The sequence below is a fragment of the Rhododendron vialii genome, chromosome 12a (assembly GCF_030253575.1).
Source record: "Rhododendron vialii isolate Sample 1 chromosome 12a, ASM3025357v1".
Taxonomy (NCBI): Eukaryota; Viridiplantae; Streptophyta; class Magnoliopsida; order Ericales; family Ericaceae; genus Rhododendron; species Rhododendron vialii.
Genome location: NC_080568.1, coordinates 22,276,326 through 22,299,056, shown reverse-complemented (window position 1 = coordinate 22,299,056; position 22,731 = coordinate 22,276,326). Strand labels below are relative to the sequence as shown.

Sequence of the window (22,731 nt, the reverse complement as noted above, 5' to 3'; positions counted from 1 at the left end):
GGGAGAGGAATTGCAAGAATGGCTTCCAACGAAAAGGCAATTTAGATTTCAGCTTGTTAGATTTTGAATCTAACGAAAAGGCGATCTAAATGGATATATCAACATACATATCTTTTCTTTGTGTGTGTCATCCTTGGATTAATGTGTCACATGTACTACACAAAAAGAACAATTGAGTACATTATTGCTCTTCAATTTTTTCCAACATACGGAAAACAAAACATAACATTTATTTGGTCATATCAATTTATATATTTTCATATCGAATGGATGTGCTGCAATAATGTACTCAATTGTTAAGACAAAGCTGTATTTCAAGATAAGCAACATAAACTTGTCACTCAATAAAATAAGCCTACAATAAGATTTATAGTACATGGATAAAATTCCAAACAACCATTTGACATCACAAAATTTCACCATAATCTCCAAAGAATTAAACAATAGCAAGCAAGCCACAATTTTTCACACCACTGCACTGACTAAACACAATCTGCTACAATATGACCCTAACATTATATTTGCCCCCATTCAAGGATTCTTCATCTTGATCCTTAACTTCCTGGCCACCTGCGCCGCTCTAGGATGCACAGGCCTTTTGCTAGAATCACATTGTTCGACTTCCACCCAGTTGATAACCTTCAATATGAGCGACTGAGGAACTTTTTGCGCATCTCCCTCTACTCTCCCCTTCGTTTTCTTCAGACCCGTCTCCAAAGCTTTCTCAAGAAATTCCATGAACCAGTTTCCCGCTTCGGTCTCAATCTGCCTCCCCAACTTGATCGTATTCCCAAGGCCGCAGCAAGTAGCTGGTTTCTTGTTTTCATCGTTTTCGGAAGAGGGAGGAGTGGGCACCACCTTGAGACATGATGATCTCATGTGCTTCCCTAAGATTGTCTTCTGATCACTTCGTTCAGGAAACACTGCGATTGATTTGTAGAGTACATTTCTTCTTTTGGATGATGCTTTCGGGTCCAAGGAGTTGTGAGGGAGTTCATTTAAGATGGAGGAGTCTTCTTCGGGTTGTTTTGTGTTCGCGGTTTGGGCCATTTCAGTTGCTGTTGCTGCTTGAATGGACACCATTTCAGCTACTGCTTGCACAATTTGGGTATGGAAATCCAGAAACTGATCGAAACAGGCTGCCGGTGCATCTGATTTCGCAGTTTTGCTTAAGTTCGAAAACATCCTAAAAGAAGTCAATCATGTTAATTTATGAACGAAGCATTTATATAAGTACTACTTGAAAGAGTAACAATCAAGTTTTGGAAAAAAAATTGGAGGAAGGAAGGTATTGTACTTGAGGGACCGGACTAGATTTTCAGTGGCTGAAGCATCTCTTAGTGCTTGAAGGGCAACTTTTTGTGCTGTTTCTCTCTGCTGCATTGCTTCCTATAGTACCACAGAGAATTTATAGACAAAAATGGTCATAATCAAACATAAGTTTCAAACAAAGTCATGTACAACGGGAAATAATTACTTACTAGAAAATAAGAACTTTAGTGGAACGGAGTCTTAGTAGATTCAAGGAGTGAAGCATTGATGTTTGTCCAGTGGAAGTTAATAACATACAGTGCAACAAGACAGAATGAAAAGAGGGAGGCAGTGACTGGGGAATTTTTCAAGGTGCAAAACTAAAATATTGAAGTGAAAATTGAAATTCAAGTTGTACGTAAAGGTGATATATTTTAAACATCTAATGGGACCATCAAAATTATTCTAAAACCATCAGCAATGATATTGTTTTTGATTGGGAGTGTTTGCCAAGTTTACGTCTAACTATTTGCGAGCTGCGGATAAGGTGTCTTGGAGTGTGCTAATGCATTACGAAGTGTAATGGACCTTGGTAGGCTTCATCGACATCTCATCACCATATTCTTAACCGCTTTTTGGTAAGAGCCCTTCTCCAAACTAGTGGCCATGGTATCCAAACAGTTTAATTTTTTCATGAATGTCCACTTCTTAGTGAAATCTAAAATATACACAGTTCAAATCATTACGATGAGATTTCGATAGAGCCCTCCAAGATATAGCACAACCCCTTATTGTATGACTACACACAAGGGCCCTTTCCCCTGTGATTTTCACCTTTCATACCTCACCTATATTCAACACTCCCGAAGTACCATGTGACATTTTCACGTGATTCTCTTGACAAATCAGGTAACGATAAATCTTGTGGGTGAGACATAAAAACACACCATGGGCTAGAATACTACGTAAGAGGAGCTGCATAATACCACATAGAATTTCGGGAGTACCAAATAAGTAGTCCCTATTCACACTCCTTAACAATTACTATCATAGAAAGAGAAGGCATATAAACAGAATCCAATTCACATGTTATTCACCCTCCTTAACAATTACTATCATAGAAAGAGAAGGCATATAAACAGAATCCAATTCACCTTTCCCAACATGCTTAGCTTTCCAGGCAAATTCATTGCCAGACTTTTGTTGTCGCTACCGGACTGAGACTCCGGTTGCGAAACAACCACCACCCTTGAATTTGCTGAATTCTGTGCATCCCCAGCCCCCATTTTCAGAGAAGCTGCCGCTCTCGCATTGCGCAAGCTCGGCGGTGGAGTCACACTTTTCTTCTCCTGAAATAGAACAAACGAAAGAGAAAAGGCTCCTCAAAACTTCTATCAAGGAAGAAATTGTCAAAAAAGGAATAGCAAAGAGGCAAAATGTACCTACAGCTGTGTTGTAGGGACTCCTAGGGATCCTCGGCTCTCGATCGCAAACACTCTTGCTCCTCGGAAACTTCGACACAGACGGAGTCACACAGCTTTTCCTAACCAAAGCAGGACTGGTCGAATCCCCCTTCGAATCCACCAGTTTAGCCAAAAGCCCTCCCCCAAATGAAGACCTAATAACAGACCCACCACCACTTGAGCTTCCGTCTTTCACAGCCCTGCCTCTTATCATCGGCGAACCTGGAAAAATACCGCCGAATCTCCCCGAATTAGTCCTCTCTTTTATCGGTGTACTACACTGATCAAAGTCCAAAGGAACAGGCTTTAAGCTCGAAGGTGAGGAATTAGAAACAAGAACAGAAACAGAGTCCCCTGTTCCAACCTGCCCTGTTCCCCATGACCCTCTTCTTGGAGCGGAGTTATATGAAATGGGTTTCTGCTCACTTCTCTCTCCTCTCTCTCTCAAACCCATCAACGGCTCCGGCGTGCCCACCAACGGGTGACGGCCGGGTAGTGGCTTGGCGCCCTTAACGACCGGAACAGGCGACCCGGGTTCGAACTTGTCCACGTAGATGAACTGACCCAGCTGCATTTTGTTGCTCAAAACAAGGTCATCTTGTTCGAAGGGCAGACTGACGTAGATTGAGTGGGAAGAATCCGAAACCTTGACGTAAAACCCGTGTTTCGGCCACAGATTCTTCTCGTCAAGATCCGCGGGGACGATGTCGGTGACCTGTAATAGTGAGCTGCGGTGTTCGGTTGTCGGCTTAACCCCTGAATTCATTCCGTTCAGTAACTTAAGTAGAACCCCAGGTGCTAATGTTGCCATGGCCGTTCAGAGATTTAACTCGGAAAAGTGTTTGGGTACCCAGAAATCTGAATTGGTAATGATAATTTACCAAGAAGGAATCAAGAAATGTATCAAGAAAGAGATTTTGATCAACAAGTCAATAGTAGTTGATAATGCAAGAAAAGACGGAGAGGAATTCAGATTCTCAAGACTCGGGTTCTATGAGATTTTCATGGTGTGGAGAAAGATTGGGTTATGTGGTGAGAGGGTACGGCGGTGGTTGGAGGTGAAAAGGGGAGAGAGAGAGAGAGAGAGTGAGTGTTGTGCGGCTGTGAGGGGGTGTTGGTAACGGCTAGTACGAAGAGGAAAAGACTTTAAAATTCAGAATATTCGAACGTTGGGGGCAACGGTCATATCTGTGGTGCGTCGTCCGTGAAATGATTTTTTTGAATTAACGGAAATAGAAATTAATACGAGCAGACGGTAGCTCTCGTGTTGCTTGTGATAGAAATAAGGACGGAGCGTTTTTTTAGAGCAATTTGATACCGCATTTTGACATTTCTTAAACACAAGTGCGGTGGTCCTTATACAAATGTATTTGTGAAGTCCACCACACTTGTGTCTATGATTAAACGTATGGTGTCAAAATGCGGTATCACGATACTTTTTCTTTTTTCATGGCCTTTTTATTTATTAGTACTAACTTCCAATTGACGGGTCCCTTTCAAACTATGCGTGTAGGTCTCATTTCAAATGTCTAAAATAATTGAACTTTTTGCTAATTTCCAATAATATTAAAGAAAATGATTTCACACTTTTTTTATTCACTGGCACTCTCTTTTTGTCTTGCATTCACGTGAAATTAATAACTTACTCTTACCTCTTGAGTTATTTTTTCCATATGAAAGGCAATTTGATACTTTCACGCGAATAAAAGACCCAAAAAAAAAAGTGTCCATGGATGAAAAGAGTCTTAAAATCATTTCCTTAATATTAAAAATCAAGTTTAAGAAGATGAAATTTTTCTTGGAATTGAAATAGAATTTAATGTGCCGGGTTTGGTTGGTTGCCCGAAGAGCCATTTGATCTGATCAATTGCATAATGCGCACGCGCACTAGTAGTTTTCACCTAATTTTTATCATTCTGTGGACAAACTACCTTGCCCCCATGGGGTTCCTTTCTCTTTGATGTATAGGCATTTTTTTGCCTCTCAAATTAATAAAACCTTCTCCCTTTTGTCAAAAAAAAAAAAAAAGATATGAAAACACAAAAACTTAAATTCATGCCAAAAGACAAAAGAATTAGTGCAATTATAAAAATGATGGGGCAAAAATTAATTATATTTTCGCATTTCAATCTTACTTTAATTTGATTATTCATGTCTGGAATGAAGAGTGGGAGCTACAAAAAGCTATATTTTCTTTGGTTTGAGCTATCTATTGGTTGTTTAAAGCTATGCTAAACTTGGTTCGGATTAAATCGAGAATTCCTTTTTGAGGTTTTAATTCAGGCTTAATTCTTCTAAGTTAAAAGATATAATATCTTTCTTTGTTTTCATTTATACTATACATTACCTTTGGCAAAATGAAAAAATTGGCATTTACATTGCAGTAAAGGGTTGATTTCTATGGATCGGAAGTTTAAAAGGGCACAATTACTCTGATAAAACAGTAATACGGGAGAGATTACATTATTCAACAGCGAAATTTGAACTTTTGGCATGCATCACGGGTGAGAAGACAAATTTCTTCCATCAAAGCCATGTATTGTAAGCATGTAAATTAATTGCAACTTTATTTGGACGAAAGAGCTGTGGATTCATACATAAACAAAATAATTAAGCTACACGTACTTGATTATCACAAAATCGATCTAACAATTTGGTTGTTAAATCTAAGATCTACACTATTTGATATAACATTGTATGTCAAATAGGCTTTGTGAAGAAGCATAGTCGTATTAGAGTATTTATTAATTGATCTGGATATATTTTGTGTTTGCTTACTTATTTATCATGAATTAAATGTGAATGCCTTTGTCTTTACCGCCAAAAGTAAAAGGCAATAATATCAGGAGGAAATATACAATCATAACTTTAGCCTAGCAAGACGTACGATTGTATAGCTCAGTCTAGCTACCTGATGATATTCTTTGAAAACCATTTACCCACTTAATTCATTGTTGCTTAACCTGGACGCTGGGTACTTATAACATACCACTTATGAAGGGAGGCAATGCCAATACCTTTCTTAGGGTGCAAACTACTTGATCACAGCATCGAGTGTAGGGGATATATTGGTTTGTTAAGCCATCTCGAATAGTTGGTTAACTGCAAGTTAGAGTCAAACTAGTTATTAGTTAATAGGCTTGGCATGTACACACACGTATGAGTGGATGGAACTCTTGTGGTCGCGGCTCGGAACTTGGAAATTTCTCTTCCCTCCTAAGTGCAAGCGACGAAGTGGCACGGTGTGAAAAATTCAGAGTAAAGTGGAAGTGGTGAAAAATGGGTGCGGGGATGTCGATTCTCTGCTTAGATTGTTGTTTTGTCATAGGTAGCACTGGTGTCTTGCTGAGATAGATTGGTAATTTGGTAGTATACGAATGAATGTCGATACTGCTTGATAGCTTGAAGTAGACTATTACAGGACCATTAACTTTGGGATGAGACAGTAGACTAATTTAAAATTTGCAATTGAGGTGTTCATTCTTATTGAAGTTCTTCAATTATTTTTCTGAACAGCAAAAGAATAATTTCATTAAGCTTTGAACAAACCGCATACAAAGACCAGAGGGAACAAGGATATAACGGAATCAAAACCAAGGGCAAACATCCGTTTTCGGGCATATCTCTCTTACTTTGTTGCTTTTACCTTCATCTTTTTCTCTGAAATTGTACTTCTACATGAAATTTTGGGCTTCCAGCTTCATTTCCCTTCCATCACACATTTAGCCCATGCAATGATCTCTTTTGATCCACAGCTCAATTTGATGTAGACGATCCAATCTACCATGGAACTTCTCAATAACTTTCATTTTGTTTCAACTGTGGGCTTTTTCACACATGCTAGTTCGGAAAGCCCGATCCAGCCCTCCATTGTGGGTCATTTGCAGATTAAAAAACAAAAATTAGCACACAAAAGAAGAAAAGAAAAAAAGAACAGAGAACATGTATGATACTCGGATTGATCTCTTATCAATCCTTGCGCTACAATAACATATGATTGTCATGAGGTAGGGTGTCATCCTAGTTGGAATGTTACTTACACGTTGCGATGCTATCTTTTCTTGCCCTACATGATGTACGCCATTACCATGATTAATAAAATTCCTTCTTTCGCCATTCAAAAAAATAATAATGTTTTACCGGTTGGAAACTTAGGAATCCTCACTGGACGGTTTGTTAGGATGTTTTGTGAGGCTTTTTTTGGATCTATTTTTATGATTAAAACTGCTCATTAGTTAGAGTTTGTAGAGACAATCAATTATTTCAAAATTATGTTGATTCGATATAGATAAATATGATTTAGCAATATGCTAATGTTGAGAAAATTAGGTTGGCAAACTAAATCGAAATCTATGATCCCATAACTAAGGTGTACTAATTGATATCAGTACAATTTTTCAAAACTGAACATCTGAGATCATTGAAGCGAGGATAGGAAGAATCAAAATAAAATTCCTTTCGGTGCCCTCCAACTGAGTCTTGTGTACTTTCCACCTCCTAGTTACTAAACATTGTTACAACGTTCAGCCACTGCCACAGGCCCACAAGGCAATTTCGTTCTTTACATTGAGAAAGATATATGTACATATATCCATTTTTTTCTTTCCCAGTCCTCAACCTCCCTACCCTTTTCTCTCTCCCTCCTGTCCTCTGTTTCCACCGTTTTTTCTCTTATGCGCCTCGTCTCTGGCTTGCCGGCCGGCCGCCGGTCTCCACTGTTGGGCTTAATGGCGAGGGTGGCTCTACGGCTGAAGGAGGTGCAGATCGATGGTCTCCTGCCGTTCAATTTCCCCTGGGTATGCTTGGTTTCTGACTTAACAGCAAAGTGGAGATCATGCAACGAGCTTTGGTTTGACCGCGGTTGGGCTCAGTCAGGTTTGGGTGGTCGCCGGTGGTGGTGGTTTGGTTGCTCGGAGGATTCGGTTGGCGGCTGGGGGAGGCAGTGACTGTTGTTTAGGGTTAGGGTTTGGTTTTGGGCCTTTTGGGTGGGCTTGGCTCATACTTTGTATGGGTTTTGGCTGTTTTGGGCTTATATTTTCATATCTTGGCATTATTTGCCCTTTTTTGTATTGTATGAGATTGATCTAGGCATATTAAGGCCCTTAGGTGTTTGGGTGTTTCGTCCTTGGATTGTAGGGATTTGCACTCTTTAGGTGTTTGTCTAACATTTGGTTGGATCCCCTTCCCCTCTCCCTTAACTTGATGTACCCATTGTCAAATTTTCCCAAATTAATAATATTTTTTCCATTTCAAAAAAAAATGATAGCATGTAGATTTCTTTTAACATATGATGAAAAAAAGAGGGGTAAAAAACTAACAGAAAGTTTATGCACACAATTTTAAAACATAATTTCGGATATAATTATGTCCGAAATCGTTCAATACATGCGAGCTCATATCTATCAATCGATCGCAGACGCAGTTGTATTCGAAGTTGTGTTTAAATGCCAAGTTCTTCGACATAAAGGAGATAAAGAAGGTCGGTAACCAACCTTGACGCAAGTGTACGTGGGATATTGACCATATCCCATATCTGACTTTTAGGCTAATCAAGGTGTTGTTGGTTTCATCCCTGATTCTTCTGACAAGTAATGTCCTTTTTGAGTACTAAAACAGTAAAACTTGCAAGGGAAAAGTTAAGTCCTGAATTTCGCCATAAATTGGGAGAGGGACCAATTTCTGCGGAACACAGTACGTAGTGGTCGTGTAGTTATTAGTTAACGCATGACACCGACCATTTTGTTGGTGAGTCGAGTGGTTCATTTTACGGTAAAGATTGAGGTACAGCAAAGCCTGTACAGTATCCGTGTATGGATGGTTTTTGCACCCGTTTCGGGTTCTGTAAAGGGTGATCGGAGCCGCTTATTTTGTTTAAAACACGTTGTTTAGGGTCTTTGTAAAAATCTATCTCAATTTGATATCGGTAAAGGCGTTTACGAATCATCAAACTTTGCTTCAGAATTTAGGCGGCTCCGATCATCTTTGCGGGACCCGACACAGACGCAAAAACCATCTGTACTCTACTGTTGTATAACTTTTGTTGTACCGTTAGCAACTCTCTTCATTTTATAGGTTCTGGTAGCTATATCGTTCACGCTTTTGACAAGAAAAAAAAATATCGTTCTCGCAAAAAATTAGATTAGTTAGATATCGGTAACAAAAAGTGCTTGAAATAAAAAGATTAGTACTTCATTTATTAGAGCCCAAACAAAAAATACACGGTCATGGGGTATACCGTACCGAGATCAAACCAAATACACTACAGGATTACAAACAAAGATTCCCGACTACACATCTGCCATACATCTCTGGCCTTGCCTGAACCAAACATAAACAAAACAAATTAAGGGTATGTTCCAGTTCTATTAACTAAAATAAATACTTATTTTTTTGTTTAATGTGATGTATTATGAGATAATGATCTGTTTCGTAAAACAAAAAATAAGTACTTAAATAATAAGAATCTTAAAGGAAAATGGCCTAAACCAACACACCAGAGAACAGCATCTGCACAAAAGCACCAAACAGACAGACCATATTACAACAAATTGCATGAACACCTTAACAATTTAGCCAGTATCACTCCACTAGGTAAATTCCAGGCACCACAGATAGCCTTATTCCTTTGAGAGTGCTTAATTTATTACCTGGAGAGAAATTGGCAGCTGTAAGAGTGAAAAAGTATGCATGATTGGTAATTCATAGGGATATCAATGACTGATTAACCTGTTCGAATTTTTTGCTAAGATAACTTACGACCCACAAAATTTTAATTAATGAATGAATTAAACCGTGTACAAGTTAGCCTCAATTTTGCTATAACACGAGGATATACAGACCCATATATGCATGCGGAAGTTCACCTTTAGTAGATCTATGGACGGATAAATTTGAAAACTTAAAAAACAAACTAGTTAATAACTTAACACTCCGACCCTTCTAGTGTGGTTCGTTCGTTATTCTCCCTTCTAAGAGAGAGGAATTGAGGTTGAGGCCTCATGAAAGAGGTGTTTGACTCTTGTTTTAACCAGCCCCTCGCCCTCCGAGTTGAGTTTTACTCACCCTCCACTTAAGAGGGTGAACATTACCTTTTTTCCTATTGATTGAAATGATGTAGACCCCAACACAAACACTACTAGAAAGTTTCCGATAGATGACGAAAAATGTGGTGACGAAATTTACTATTTTACTATAGAGGATGAAACAAAAAAATTTTCGTCACCAAAAGTTACTATAGGTGACAAAAAATTTATTTTTTGTCACCAAAAGTGACTTTCGGAGACAAGTTATAGGTGACGAAATTTACTATTTCAATCATCACCTATAGGTTGTCTCCAAAAGTCACTTTTGGTGACGTCACCTATAATAATTTTTGATGACAAAAATTTTGTTGTTTCCTGAGCTATAGTAAAACAGTAAATTTTGTCACCTATCGAAAAATTTTTAGTAGTGAAAGTGATGTCACGCTTACCAAAAAATGTATTGCATATTAAGCATGACATCACTTTGTGGTGGAGTCCACACTATTTTAACCAATAAGAAAAAGGATAATGTTCACCTTTTTTTAAAAAGGATGAACAAAATTGCACTCCTCACCCTCCTGTCATCCTATCGTATGGCTAAAAAATAACTTAATACTTATCTTCCATTTTTTTTTTTTTTTTTTGAAATCAGTCAATTCATTAAATCATACCCGAAGGCAAAGATTACATTGCAATAACAGGAGTGCACCAAACAACCTAATCCGAGACACGAGTACTGCATTAAGCACAATAGGCTACAGACTCAAGAACACCCTGCAAAAGCACCCGGCACAAGTGTCGGCCTAAGAATCCCATCCGGGACTAGGCAGAGAGATACCAAAACAGGATCCCAGCACAAACCAGTAAACAATAAGCACAAATGTAATCACACAACAACAGAATACAAGCGAAAACAAATATCTGCTCCCAATGACATGCCTCAAGGGCTGTCAGCCGGAACTGGACCGGGAAACCCAATCCAGAGCTATGGAGTCCTCTGGGGAGGATCCGAGGCAAACCTCCGCTGTCACGCAAGGCTCCGGGCGTGAAGGCCGAGGCAACGCCGATGAAGAACTCCGGCAGGCCCAACACGCCCACGGCGGCCAAAGACCAATTACTTCCTCTCGTTCTGGACCTGCTGTTGACCACCAACCAAAACAAAGGGAAACAGCCAACTAAACAAACCGGAACAGATCTCGGAAAACCCCAACACAGCCACCACCTACCACCACTGCCGCTGCCGGGAGAAACCCCAATACCCATCCACGATTGCGCTGAACCACCGCAACCCTCTACTCCGGCTGGACCACCCAAACCCTAACTAAAATTATTCACACACAGATATTATTTATCTTCCATTGAGTGCATGGCATTAAGTTTTGGCCAAAAAGTAAATTTAATTTGGTGGATCAAATTTTATTAGGAAAATGGCAGTTGGCGAATTTGTAATATATGGGTCAAAATACAGTCACTTTCGAGAGGATGCGGCAAATCTGAATTAGAATGGAGTCTCAATCCGACTACCCATTTATGCATTCATTCCAAGAAAATTAATTGTCTGATTTTTGGAGTTTTTCCTTTATAAATATGGGGACGGAATTAATGCATGTCGTGCTACAAGTCAAACAGACAGAGATGAAGAAGAGGAAAGAAATCATGAGGGAAAAGATGATCAAGCAACTATAAACCAGTTGTCCCAAGTATTATTATTTTTATTTAAACCTCCAATTTAAGATAATCATGGTGGATTTTAACCTGAAATGCCAAACTCATTATCAACTCTTATGTTCTCGATTTTCATTCTACTAGAACAATGCTAACAACATAACTGTATTCTTAGCTGTTCGATGGACACAGGTGTGCATGCATCGAATGGTTTCGGGTGCATTTCTGGCCCAAGATTTTGTTCTAAAGTTTTTTTTGAGTCAATTGATAGGATGATATTCATTGATAACAAAGGAATAACAACAAAAGGGCAGCCATCTCAAAAGAGGGAATATAGCAACCACAATGGAGGCCTAAACACCACGCAGAACATTCAGGATCTCACACAACCTAATGCGCAAAACAGATGGAGAACATCTCCGATCAACGCAACAATAGCCAAGCAACCAACAAAAAACCTATGTTAGGGGTTAGAAAGCCCCCTCAACGGGGGAGAAAACAAAAAGAACCAAAAAAACATCAACAAAATAAAAAACCTACAATAGATCATCACATCTAAATCCTGCCTCCCATAAACGCAGACAGAACGGAACCACAATCACCACAGCAGCCACACCCCCACCGTACAGCACCATCAACCGCTATCTCTGTCCCAAAAAACTATGCCCCTGTCAGGGCTCGGACCTATGCGACGACCATAACGACAAGAACGGATAACGTCAATGGAACTGCAGGACGATCGAAAAGAAGAGCACATTACGCTTTTTAATTATTCTCTTTGAGACGCAAAAATATGGATTCATGATATGTGGGTATATGTCATTGTTGACAATTAAGCTAGACCTCCTCTTAATTTCTTGTTCAATTAAACGGTAAACCACCGACATAAGCAAGGTTTTCAAGTTTTTGGAGATCAAGTTGGCAAGATTAATTAATTAAAGTGTTAAGTGCGGTTTTGATTAATTAATTAATTCATTCAGGACTATATGAGATGACAATGAAATCTTCCATATTCTTCGCAATGGATGTCATGTCATTTAAGATTAAACTAATAGTACTCTTAATCCACCAAAGTGTTAGTGCTGCATTGTTTTAATCTTTAACCCTTAGATAAAGATTGCCCATATAGTATTTTTATCTCTTGTTTAATGGGTAACTTTCACTAGTGTCTTATCATTGTACTTTTTTTTTTTTTTGAACAGACTTTCATTGTTATCATTGTACTTTCTGTTGGAACTCTTTGTAAAATGCCGTTGGGCTGTTCATGAACGGTCTGATTTCCTTTGATGAAATATATAACAAAAAAAGTTTAACAAGTCAGGGCCCAGCGGGTATCGGCTTTGGAGCATGAGCGGTCTGATTTTCTCAGTCGTTATTTTCAACACAACTATAGATTCTACTTTCTAGCTAGCTATTTGCACAAGCTGCTGCTGCGCCTTTCATGAATTAATGGATAATTTTCGTCGGTTGATGATAGAAAGGGAAAATACTATGCACAATACCCCCAAAATGTTACTGTAATATCGGAGGGGAGCTGAAAGTAATATTCTCGAAAGCACGCGGGTTTCTCACTTCTCAGCCATTCTCATTATTTTCTTAAAGAGAGCTTCGGCCAGAGGTCCATAGTATAGAGACTAATACTATAATAAGGACATGAATAATTTTGGTACTGCCACCAGGACAATTGGACCCGGTTTCCAAATATAATCTTGTTTTGAAACAAAAGCGGGCACTCTTTTCCCCACTCTATTCGATCAAAAACGTTTCCAGAAGAAAAGAGAGAGAGAGAGAGAGAGAGAGAGAACGGTTCACGATCATCGTCGTTGCCGTTGTCATCGTCGCCATCCTTCGTCTTCTGCCACAGTCGTCGTTGCCGTTGTCGTCGTCGTCGTCGTCGTCGTCCCCTTCAACGTCGTTATCAGCATCTTCCTTCGACTGGTTCGTTCTGCAAATTTACGTTTTGTAATGGTTCTTTGTTCTGCACATTTACGTTTTGTTTCTCTGTTTCTACACATTTAGGGACTACGAACTGCTTTCTTCCAAAAAATTTAGTTTTTGTTCCACATGTTGTTATGGTTTATTTAGGGTTTCTTTGCTACTGATTATGTTTTATTTACGGTTTGTAGTCCATTGGTTAGAGCTTCTTTATAATTTTGCAAGATCAGTACTCTGCATTTTATTTGTTCTTACAAATCACTTGACAAATGTTGTTATCTGTTACATACTCTGCGTTTGTAGTCCATTGGTTAGGGTTTCTTTGCTACTGATTATGGTTTATTTAGTGTTTGTAGTCCATTGGTTAGAGCTTCTTTGTAATTTTGCAAGATCAGTACTCTGCATTTTTTTTGTTCTTACAAATCACATGACAAATGTTGTCATCTGTTGCATACTCTGCGTTTGTAGTCCATTGGTTAGGGTTTCCTTACTACTGGTTATGGTTTATTTAGGGTTTGTAGCCATTGGTTAGAGCTTCTTTGTAATTTTGCAAGATCAGTACTCTGCATTTTGTTTGTTCTTACAAATCACTTGACAAATGTTGTTATCTGTTGCATACTCTGCATTTGTTGCCCATTCTTAGTGTATTGGTACTCATAGCACTGAATCCAGAATGATAACGACATTTGTCTGTTTTATTGAGGAACATCCATAAAACACAAGTTGACTGATGTCTCTCTTGTCTGTTTTATTGAGGAACATCCATAGAACACAAGTTGGCAGATGTCATTATTTGTTCATCTCTGTGCTATACCATATTTGAAGATTCTTACATATAACAACATTATCCGGTGATTTTGTTCAAATTTTCTGCTATTTTGTTACAGGAAATGGTGAAAACAAAGAACTCTAATAAAGAATTGGTACTTGTAGTAGATACTATGAAACCATTGCAAGTTATTTTGCCTCCAGATAGGATGAGAATGAAGAAGACACCACGGAAAAAAACAGCAGTACAGAGTCCAAAAAAGATAGCAGAAAAAGATGAAGTTAAACAGCCTGCCTCTCGAAAGAGAACAAGAACAATAGAAAATGAAGAAGAAGATGAAGCAGAAAAAGATGAAGTTAAATAGTCTGCCTCTCGAAAGAGAACAAGAACAATAGAAGATGAAGTTAAACAGAGTCCAACAAAGCGAATGACAAGATCTGTCACACAACAAGAGAGAGATTCTCATAAAATGGACAAGAAAGAGAAGAAGAATGACAAGAAAAAGGGACTTAGCCTTGTTAAACAGAAGAAAAACGACAATAAAAAGAAGGACAAAAAGAAGAATATACAAGAAGAAGAAGTAGAGGATGAGGACGAGGAAAAGGAAGAAGAAGAAGAAGAACAAGTTCACAAGCCAACGAAAAAGGAAGCCAATCAAAAATCTAGGTATGGTTTATGACTAGAATACTACAGATGATGAAATCTGTCATACTACAACATATGGTTACTTTGTGATAATCTGCATATATGTATTCATTCATATACTAACCAAAAACTTTGAAACTCATGCAGGTCTAGTCCAAAGACGAAGCGACTTAGCCCTATTAAACGGAAGAAGAATGACAAGAAAGAGAAGGACAATGTGAAGAAGAACGACAACAACAAGAAGAAGAAGAAGAAGAAGAGGAAGAAGAAGAAGAACAAGAACAAGAAGAACAAGAACAAGAACAAGAAGAAGAAGAAGATACTGATGATGATGATGAAGAAGAAGAAGAAGAAGAAGATCTTCACAAGTCAAAGAAAAAGGCTGCCCATCACAAATCTAGGTATGGTTTATGACTAGAATACTACAACATATGGTTACTGAATCCATTCAAATACTGAATAAAATTTACAAATTACTTTGTGATAATTTGCATATATGTATCCATTCATATACTGAATTAAAATTTGAAACTTATGTAGGTGTAGTCCAAAGACACGCGGTAAGAAACAGAAGCAACAGAGGCAAGTGGCAAAAAGGACAGCAGTGAAGACGCAAAAGAAAAAGGGGAAGAAAAAGGTCAAGAAAGAGGTCAAGGAAGAGGTTAAACCTAAGCCTAAACAAATTCAGTACAGATAATCTAAAAATTTCGACATTTGTCTGTTTTGTTGGCAACATTCATATAAAATAACGACATCTGTCCTATACCAACATCTTCCTGTTATTTTGTTCAAATTTCACACAGGTCGAGTTTTCAAAGTTTTGTGAAACTCTTGAAGGACATAAAGTTCACAACTCTCCAGAAAGAGAAGATAAGAAAAACGCCATTTGCTAATCTTATATTTGCTCTGGTTGATGAGAGCTTGACTGAGGCGTACCTGAGGAAAAGCGACCTGCATGCTCTTTCGCTGATAAGACGATACGAGGGATCGGGAGGGAGGTTCAACCTAGGAACTAAATCAGTCAAGATAACAGCACAAGAGTTTGCACTTGTATTCGGCATCCCGTATGGGCCCAACCGAATTAAACCAACAACAAAACCGAGGATGCCAGAAACAAGGTTTGCTAATGAAATCTGTGTTCGAGGAGGTAGGATAATGACGAATTCAAGTCTGAAAGAATACTTCCAAAAAGCTGTGAAGAAAAAGGATGAAGAAAGTGCAAACGACGTAGCACGTGTGCTAACACTGTATCTTATCTCGACAGTGTTTCTCCCAAGCACAGCTTCAAGGGTGAGCTGGAATTTAATCGAGTTCATTGAAGACTTGGATAAGATCAGCTCCTATGACTGGGCAACATTCTTTACGGATGAGCTCATAAGGCAACTGAACGACAATATGAAAACACCGGCATCAACCGGGGGCTGCATATCAGGGCTCCTGGTAAAATTCTACCCTCTTATGATATCAACTTTTTATCTGTGATAAACTGCCTATATATATACTGGAAGATGTGGTTATCTTTCATAATCTGCCTACATGTATACTAGAAGATGTGGATATCATTGGTCTTCTCCCTATTTTGTGTATTTAAACTAATTTGTATTTTTCATGAAATACAGTATTGGTTCTGTGAGCACGTGAAATTGGTAAGCCAAGGAGATCCAACAAACTTCCCGAGGTTCGTCAAGTGAAGGCTTACCGACCTTAGTGTTGGTTTGGCAAATAACCCGTTGGATGTTCTTGATCCGTTAATCGTGAACGACTCAAAGTTGGAGGCAACGGAATTGGAGAAAGAGATGCTCGGATTTGTTGAGGTGCCGGAAGATGATCATGTGAAGCCAGAAGATGGTGATGACCCAGACCATGATGATGCAAATACAGAGCTTCAAAAAGAAAATGAAATCCTCCGAGAAAAAATCAAAAGGTTGACCGAGGAGAATGAGCAAATCAAAAGGTTGACCGAGGAGAATGAGCAAAAAGATGCTACAATTGCCCAGCTTCAGAAAAGAATTTCGGAGCTTCAAGACGAGACATATGAGGAAACAGTTGCTGAACTCAATTTTGAAGTGGAGACTGCTCATGTTGAGAGGAATTTTTTTGTGAAAGAGGTTGAGTATAAGGAAGTTGAGATCTGCAGCGTGCTCGTAGAGAACGACATTATAGCTGAAAAGCTAGAAAGAGCAGAGGGAACCATTGACGACATAGAGACACATATTATTACCCAACAATTCAAGGTAATATAACCTAATCTTATTTCTAAAACACATCTTAGTTTATATGCTTCCGGTTTTTTTTTCCCTTTATCTTTCCACAGAACCACACAGATAACCTAATCTTATTTCTTTATTTTGGAAAATAGACAAGTGAAAGTGTGGAAGAAGAAGAAGAAGAAAAAGAAGAAGAATGTGGTCCTGAGCATCAAATGGTACCGGATGAAGAAGTGGAAAGGACAACTATTGAAGCTTTCACGGGTGTACTAGCTGAAAACAGTCCAAAACCAACCAAGAAAAAGAGGAAACAGGTGGACCCTTCATCTCTTGTACAGAACGTGAAAAATGAGACAAGAATAGAGAAGAGGGAGGATGGTTTCATCTATGAAGACCTCAAGAAGGTAAAGAAGAATAAACAGGAGGAGGTGGATGATGTGATACCAAAATGGAAAGTTGAAAAAACAAAATTGGGTAAATGGCTGGAAGAAGAAGACAAAGCGTTGCTGAATCTGTTCTATGACCTAAACCAGGGGCAAGTGAAGTAAGTAAAGATACACTTATTTCATTAATTCCCGATTCCATTCTCTTTGTATAATTCTTTCCTTTTGACATCACAGTGAAGAAGTCTGGACAGACAACGAAACAACTTATACCATAACTTTCAAATCAATAATAAAGCTTTTGGATGAACTAGACATGGGGAACGAGGTAATAGACGGGTACACATCAATGCTGAAAAGGGAGCAGGAAGTTAAACAACTGATGCAAGGAAACAGTGCGTTCTTCACATCCACCTGCTGGGTAAGTACATTGCCCTTTGCCCATAACAAAACACTGTTATGTTCACACTGTTTTGATGTCATTATTTGTTCATGTCTGTGCTATACCAGAAATGCAGATTTTCACATATGTCTGTGTTTATCTAACTAACATATTTTATTCCCACAGACACTTATCACAATGGCAAACCAGTCCCCCAAAAAGTTTCTCATTGATAGCAAACTTGAACAACTCTACAACGAATTACATGACAGGAGCTTAGATTACTTTCGGTACCTTGTTTTCCCGATGAACTCTTCAGGAAATAAGACGAACAAAAACAGTTCATATCATTGGATTCTGCTTGTTTATGATATGCAAGAGCAGGAATGGAAGCATTATAATTCATTGAAACCAAGAAAGAAGGAGAAATCAGGCGACCCTTACCTTAAAGATGCTGCAATAGTGGTAAAAAACCTTCACCTCTCTCTTATTTGCTTATTTAATCGCTTATAATCAATGACTGCAACTAACATAAAAAATTTACTTTGAAAAAATAGAAAGATGCTGTTGAGAAATTCATGAAGCAATTGGAAGAAAGAAGGAGTAGTCAGCCACAATTCAACTTGCTAACTCCCATAGAGTCAATCTTTAAAGATGGTGCTCAACTAAGAACAGTGCAAGAAGCACCACAACAGAATATTGATTCGTAAGCTTCAATCAAACTTTCCATAGTTAAGCATATGACGACATCTATTGCAATTTACTAAACTCTATCTCTTGAATATATGCAGGGTTGATTGTGGACCTGTTGTTTGTTATGTCATCAAAAAGATTGCAGAGCTTGAAGAAATACCACAAAAGATTGAAAAAGAAGATGTTTCAGCTTTTAGAGTGCATTTGGTCCACAAAATTTTACATGATGAGCCAAGATCATGGACGAAAGAAACGTGTCAAGACAAAAAACTAGCTCACGATTTTACTTCTGATCAGTAGAGAAATCTGGATTCAGCACTGGTTTAAGAGCAAATTCTCCTCTTTTGTTTAGGAACACAAAATGTGTTAGTGGTTAGTTTAACACTTTGTAGATGGCAGAACAGTGTGTAGGTTGTTGGTTTGACAGTTTGTAAGTGATTCGTTTGACAAATGTGTTAGTGGTTGGTTTAACACTTTGTAGATGGCAGAACAGTGTATATCTTGTTGGTTTGACAGTTTGTAAGTGATTCGTTTGACAGTTTGTAACTGGTGACAATCTGGATTTTGATAGTTACATAAAACTTTCATTTTGGCTATGATTGTTGATTGTGGTTGTTGGCTATGATTGTTAACTGTGATGACAAAAAGGCCCGGTGTGGATTTATTTGTGAATTTCTATTATGAATGGTAATTTAGGATGAGAAATGCCCGGAGTAGGCTGATATACACTGTTGTTTGTTGCTGTTTTTATTAGTTTAAGACGCAAGGCGTCAGGCTAGGCCATAAAGCAACGAAACCCTGTCAATTTTTTCCCTTGTTTGCTGCACATTTTCTGGGCTTGGCTTCTTGAGTTGCCATGCTTTCCAAAAATGACATTAATATTGGTACATTTGCTGGATACCTAAGCTGCTGCTGATTTGGAAACTGAAATATGTACATTTGTGTTCATAACACTGATGTGAATGTGCAAACAGATGATGAAATCTGTCATATTCTGTTCGGCTAGGCCATAAAGCAAGGAAACCATGTCAATTTTTTTTCTTGTTTGCTGCACATTTTCTGGGCTTGGCTTCTTGAGTTGCCATGCTTTCCAAAAATGACATTAATATTGGTACATTTGTGTTCATAACATTGATGTGAATGTGCAAACAGATGATGAAATCTGTCATATTCTGTTCTCTGTATTTTGGCAACAAAACATACAGGACTGAAAAACTGTGAAAATTAGTACGCTTTATTACACCAACAAAATCTTATCTATCATGCTAACAATCAATATCCTAAGAACAAGTTCAAATCGAACGAATCAAATAATACTCAGCAATATCCTAAGAACAAGTTCACTCAATTGGCTCTTTACATCTCTTCCTATTGTGGTTTCCCAACTTTCCACACCTCCCACACCTTATTTGTCTCACCTTCTCCCCCTTTGATCGAATTCTTTGAACCTTAGGTCTACCCCGCGGCCTTCTTGTCTTAGGAGGAAGAACTACACGGTTCTCTTTTGTCACTTCTGGAGCTCCGAGAGTGGGAATAGGATTTATCATACTCTCATACGACAATCGGAAAGCTTCAACGATGTAAAAAGGATCTATGTAGTTTGAAACTTGGAGGCCAACCTTTTGAATAGCCGTCACTGCATGCACACAAGGAAAACCGTTCAACTGCCATCGACAACATGTGCACGTCCGTCTCTGAACATTAACTACAACTGTCGGAAGGGAGAACACTTCAAAAACATCTTCACTTGCCTTTGCCACAGTCCACGACCGACCTTTGTTGAAACTTGTGACCAACTTCTTATCCATTTCAGGACACACGATGCCATTCCACTTCCATGACTGTTGCCTCCTATCACACATTTGCTCCATCAATTTAACCCTTATCGTGTCAATTGCATTCAAAATTGGCAAATGACGGGCTTCCAAAATCCATTTGTTGAAAGATTCAGCTGGATTTGAACACATGTCCCCATATCTTCTACCTTCAAAATATGCATTTGCCCACTTGTCAAGTGGCAACGATTCAACAAAATCCTTAGCTTTTGGACCACCAACATTGCACAGTTCTTTAAAAGCTTCCTCATAATCAGAAATCGATGGTGCATATGCACAATAAGAAAACAACTCGACTACTCTGTCCCTAAAACCATTAGACAATCTGCCCTTAAACTTGTCCCTCAAATTACACTTCAGATGCTGCAAACAATACGCATGATATCCATTGGGAAAAACCTCTGGAATACCTTTCAAAAGCCCAGAATGACGATCTGTTATGAATGTTATTGGACGAGATGACAGAATTGTTGACAACTTTCTCAAAAACCAAAGCCAATTCTCGTCAGTTTCAGAATCAGCAATGCCAAAAGCCACTGGAAACAGTCCTAATCCAAAAAAAAAGAAACAAGCAACATTAATCTACATTAATATATTCATGGTATAACATAATCAATGCAAATTAGTCCTTTGTATCTTAGAATCTAAGGAAAAATACAACGTTATCTGTATTTATTTATTAATCTGCTATGACTGTATATCAACAGAAAATAATAGATGTTGTTATCTATATTAAACTTGTCTCCCAATCTTCCAAATAACATAACATAAACAGAAAACCAATATTGAATAGACAAGAAGACGAATAAAAATAACTAACCTTGATCGCCATCTTTTCCTATAGCTCCGAAAAGGGTTCCAATGTACCTCCCCTTCAAAAAAGTCCCATCAAGCGCTAACAAAGGACGGCAGTAATTGAAGCCTTTGATACACGCATCAAATGCTACAAAAATCCTTCTAAAACAATTAGTTTTGTCACAATACTCAACATCAATAACACTTCCTGGGTTTTTCTCCTTCGCTACCTCAGCATACCACCTTAGTAGGTCAAAAGACAATGCATAATCTCCATATAGCTCATCACCTGCCTTCTCAACCCCAAACCAAGCATGGTGATAACTGATTTTACTCCCATAATACTTCTCAAAAAATTTCACTGCTTCTATTGGTGCATAGTTTGTCTTAGTTCGAACTTCCTCCCTAATCTGTTTAGCAACCAACTTTGAACTCATCCGAGGATTCTTCGAACTAGCAAAAACACCAACACAACTTTGATTCTTCTCAAACTCCCTTATACAAAAGAAACTGTTAGATCTCTCAATGGTTGCATGAATAAACCATTGACAACCAGATTCTATATGTTTTTTTGAACATTCCGCCGTTACTCTAGTCTTGTCATTCTTCAAAAACTTATATACAAATCCGACTTCAATAGCATACATTGCCAGACAATCCCTAAATTCTTTTACTCCGCCTCTAAACTCTTGGCCAACATGAGTAATCAACTTAGCCCAACCAGCAGAAAGACGGACAGTCTCGTGGTGCTGACAAAACCTCTCAAGTGGATCTTCTTCTACTTCATGCATAGTACTACTTTGACCAACTTCAAAACTTCTTCGACATTCAACACTTTCAACAATAATACTCCGATTATTATGATCAGCACAAGAAGAAAGCACTTCAACAACTACATCAATGCAACTAACCCCATACGCACCAGCCAATGCAAACATATTTACAAAATCAGCATCATTATCTAGAACGCAATTGTCATGTCCATCTACAGCATACAAAAGTTGAAAACTAGAGGTTTCCAAATTTGGCCACTTCTTAACCAGACTACGGACAACATCGTCAAAGCAGAAATCTCTTCTAACTGAAACGACAAGAGTTTTTGAACCATATTTGCACAGAAGAACAATAGAAGATTCCATACTGAAAATTTAACACCCTCTGCAAGCAAAAAATGCAAAACAAATATCATTATCTGTCCTATTAATCTGCTCTAAAACACTGAAAAACAAAATATCATTGTCGACATAGATCTGTTCTATCCATTCAGTTCACAAACCGCACAAATGCACACACACTCAAAAGCTGACTTGTAAATTGGATTATCAAATAAACGAGAGAGAGAGAGAGAGAGAGAGAGAGAGAGAGAGAGATCACAGTGAGAAACCTTCGGCTACAATTCAAACCTTCCAATCGCAGTGGGAAATCTTCGTCAGATCACAGTGAGAAACCTTCGACAGCAATTCAAACCTAAATCTCCAAACCAAACCAAACGAGAGAGAGAGAGAGAGAGAGAGAGAGAGAGAGAGAGAGCTCAACAATTGAAACCATGAGAGCGAGACAGAGGAAGCATTGATCGTGAATTTGGTGGATCGTGAATTTGGTCGTCCCCAAATTCACGACAGTGACGACAGCGAGAACTCTTCTCTCTTCTCAGAGTTTAAATCTGGCCTTTATATACTAAGGGTA

At 38.5% G+C, this 22,731-nt stretch overlaps 2 protein-coding genes across 2 annotated transcripts; both read right to left on the bottom strand.

Moving 5' to 3' along the window:
• Positions 1-312: 312 nt before the first annotated feature.
• On the bottom strand, positions 313-3,982 carry LOC131311710 (uncharacterized). Its single transcript, XM_058339265.1, has 4 exons — positions 2,698-3,982; positions 2,406-2,600; positions 1,298-1,389; positions 313-1,186 (listed from the first exon to the last, which is right to left on the bottom strand). Exons 1-4 carry the CDS (start codon positions 3,523-3,525, stop codon positions 532-534), a joined length of 1,770 nt encoding a protein of 589 aa, XP_058195248.1. The 5' UTR covers positions 3,526-3,982; the 3' UTR covers positions 313-531.
• Positions 3,983-19,216: 15,234 nt separating this feature from the next.
• On the bottom strand, positions 19,217-22,184 carry LOC131309570 (uncharacterized). The gene is made up of 3 exons (XM_058336186.1): positions 21,071-22,184; positions 19,834-20,798; positions 19,217-19,339 (listed from the first exon to the last, which is right to left on the bottom strand). The coding sequence occupies exons 1-3, from the start codon at positions 22,182-22,184 to the stop codon at positions 19,217-19,219; spliced, it is 2,202 nt and encodes a 733-aa protein (XP_058192169.1).
• Between the last annotated feature and the right edge of the window lie 547 nt (positions 22,185-22,731).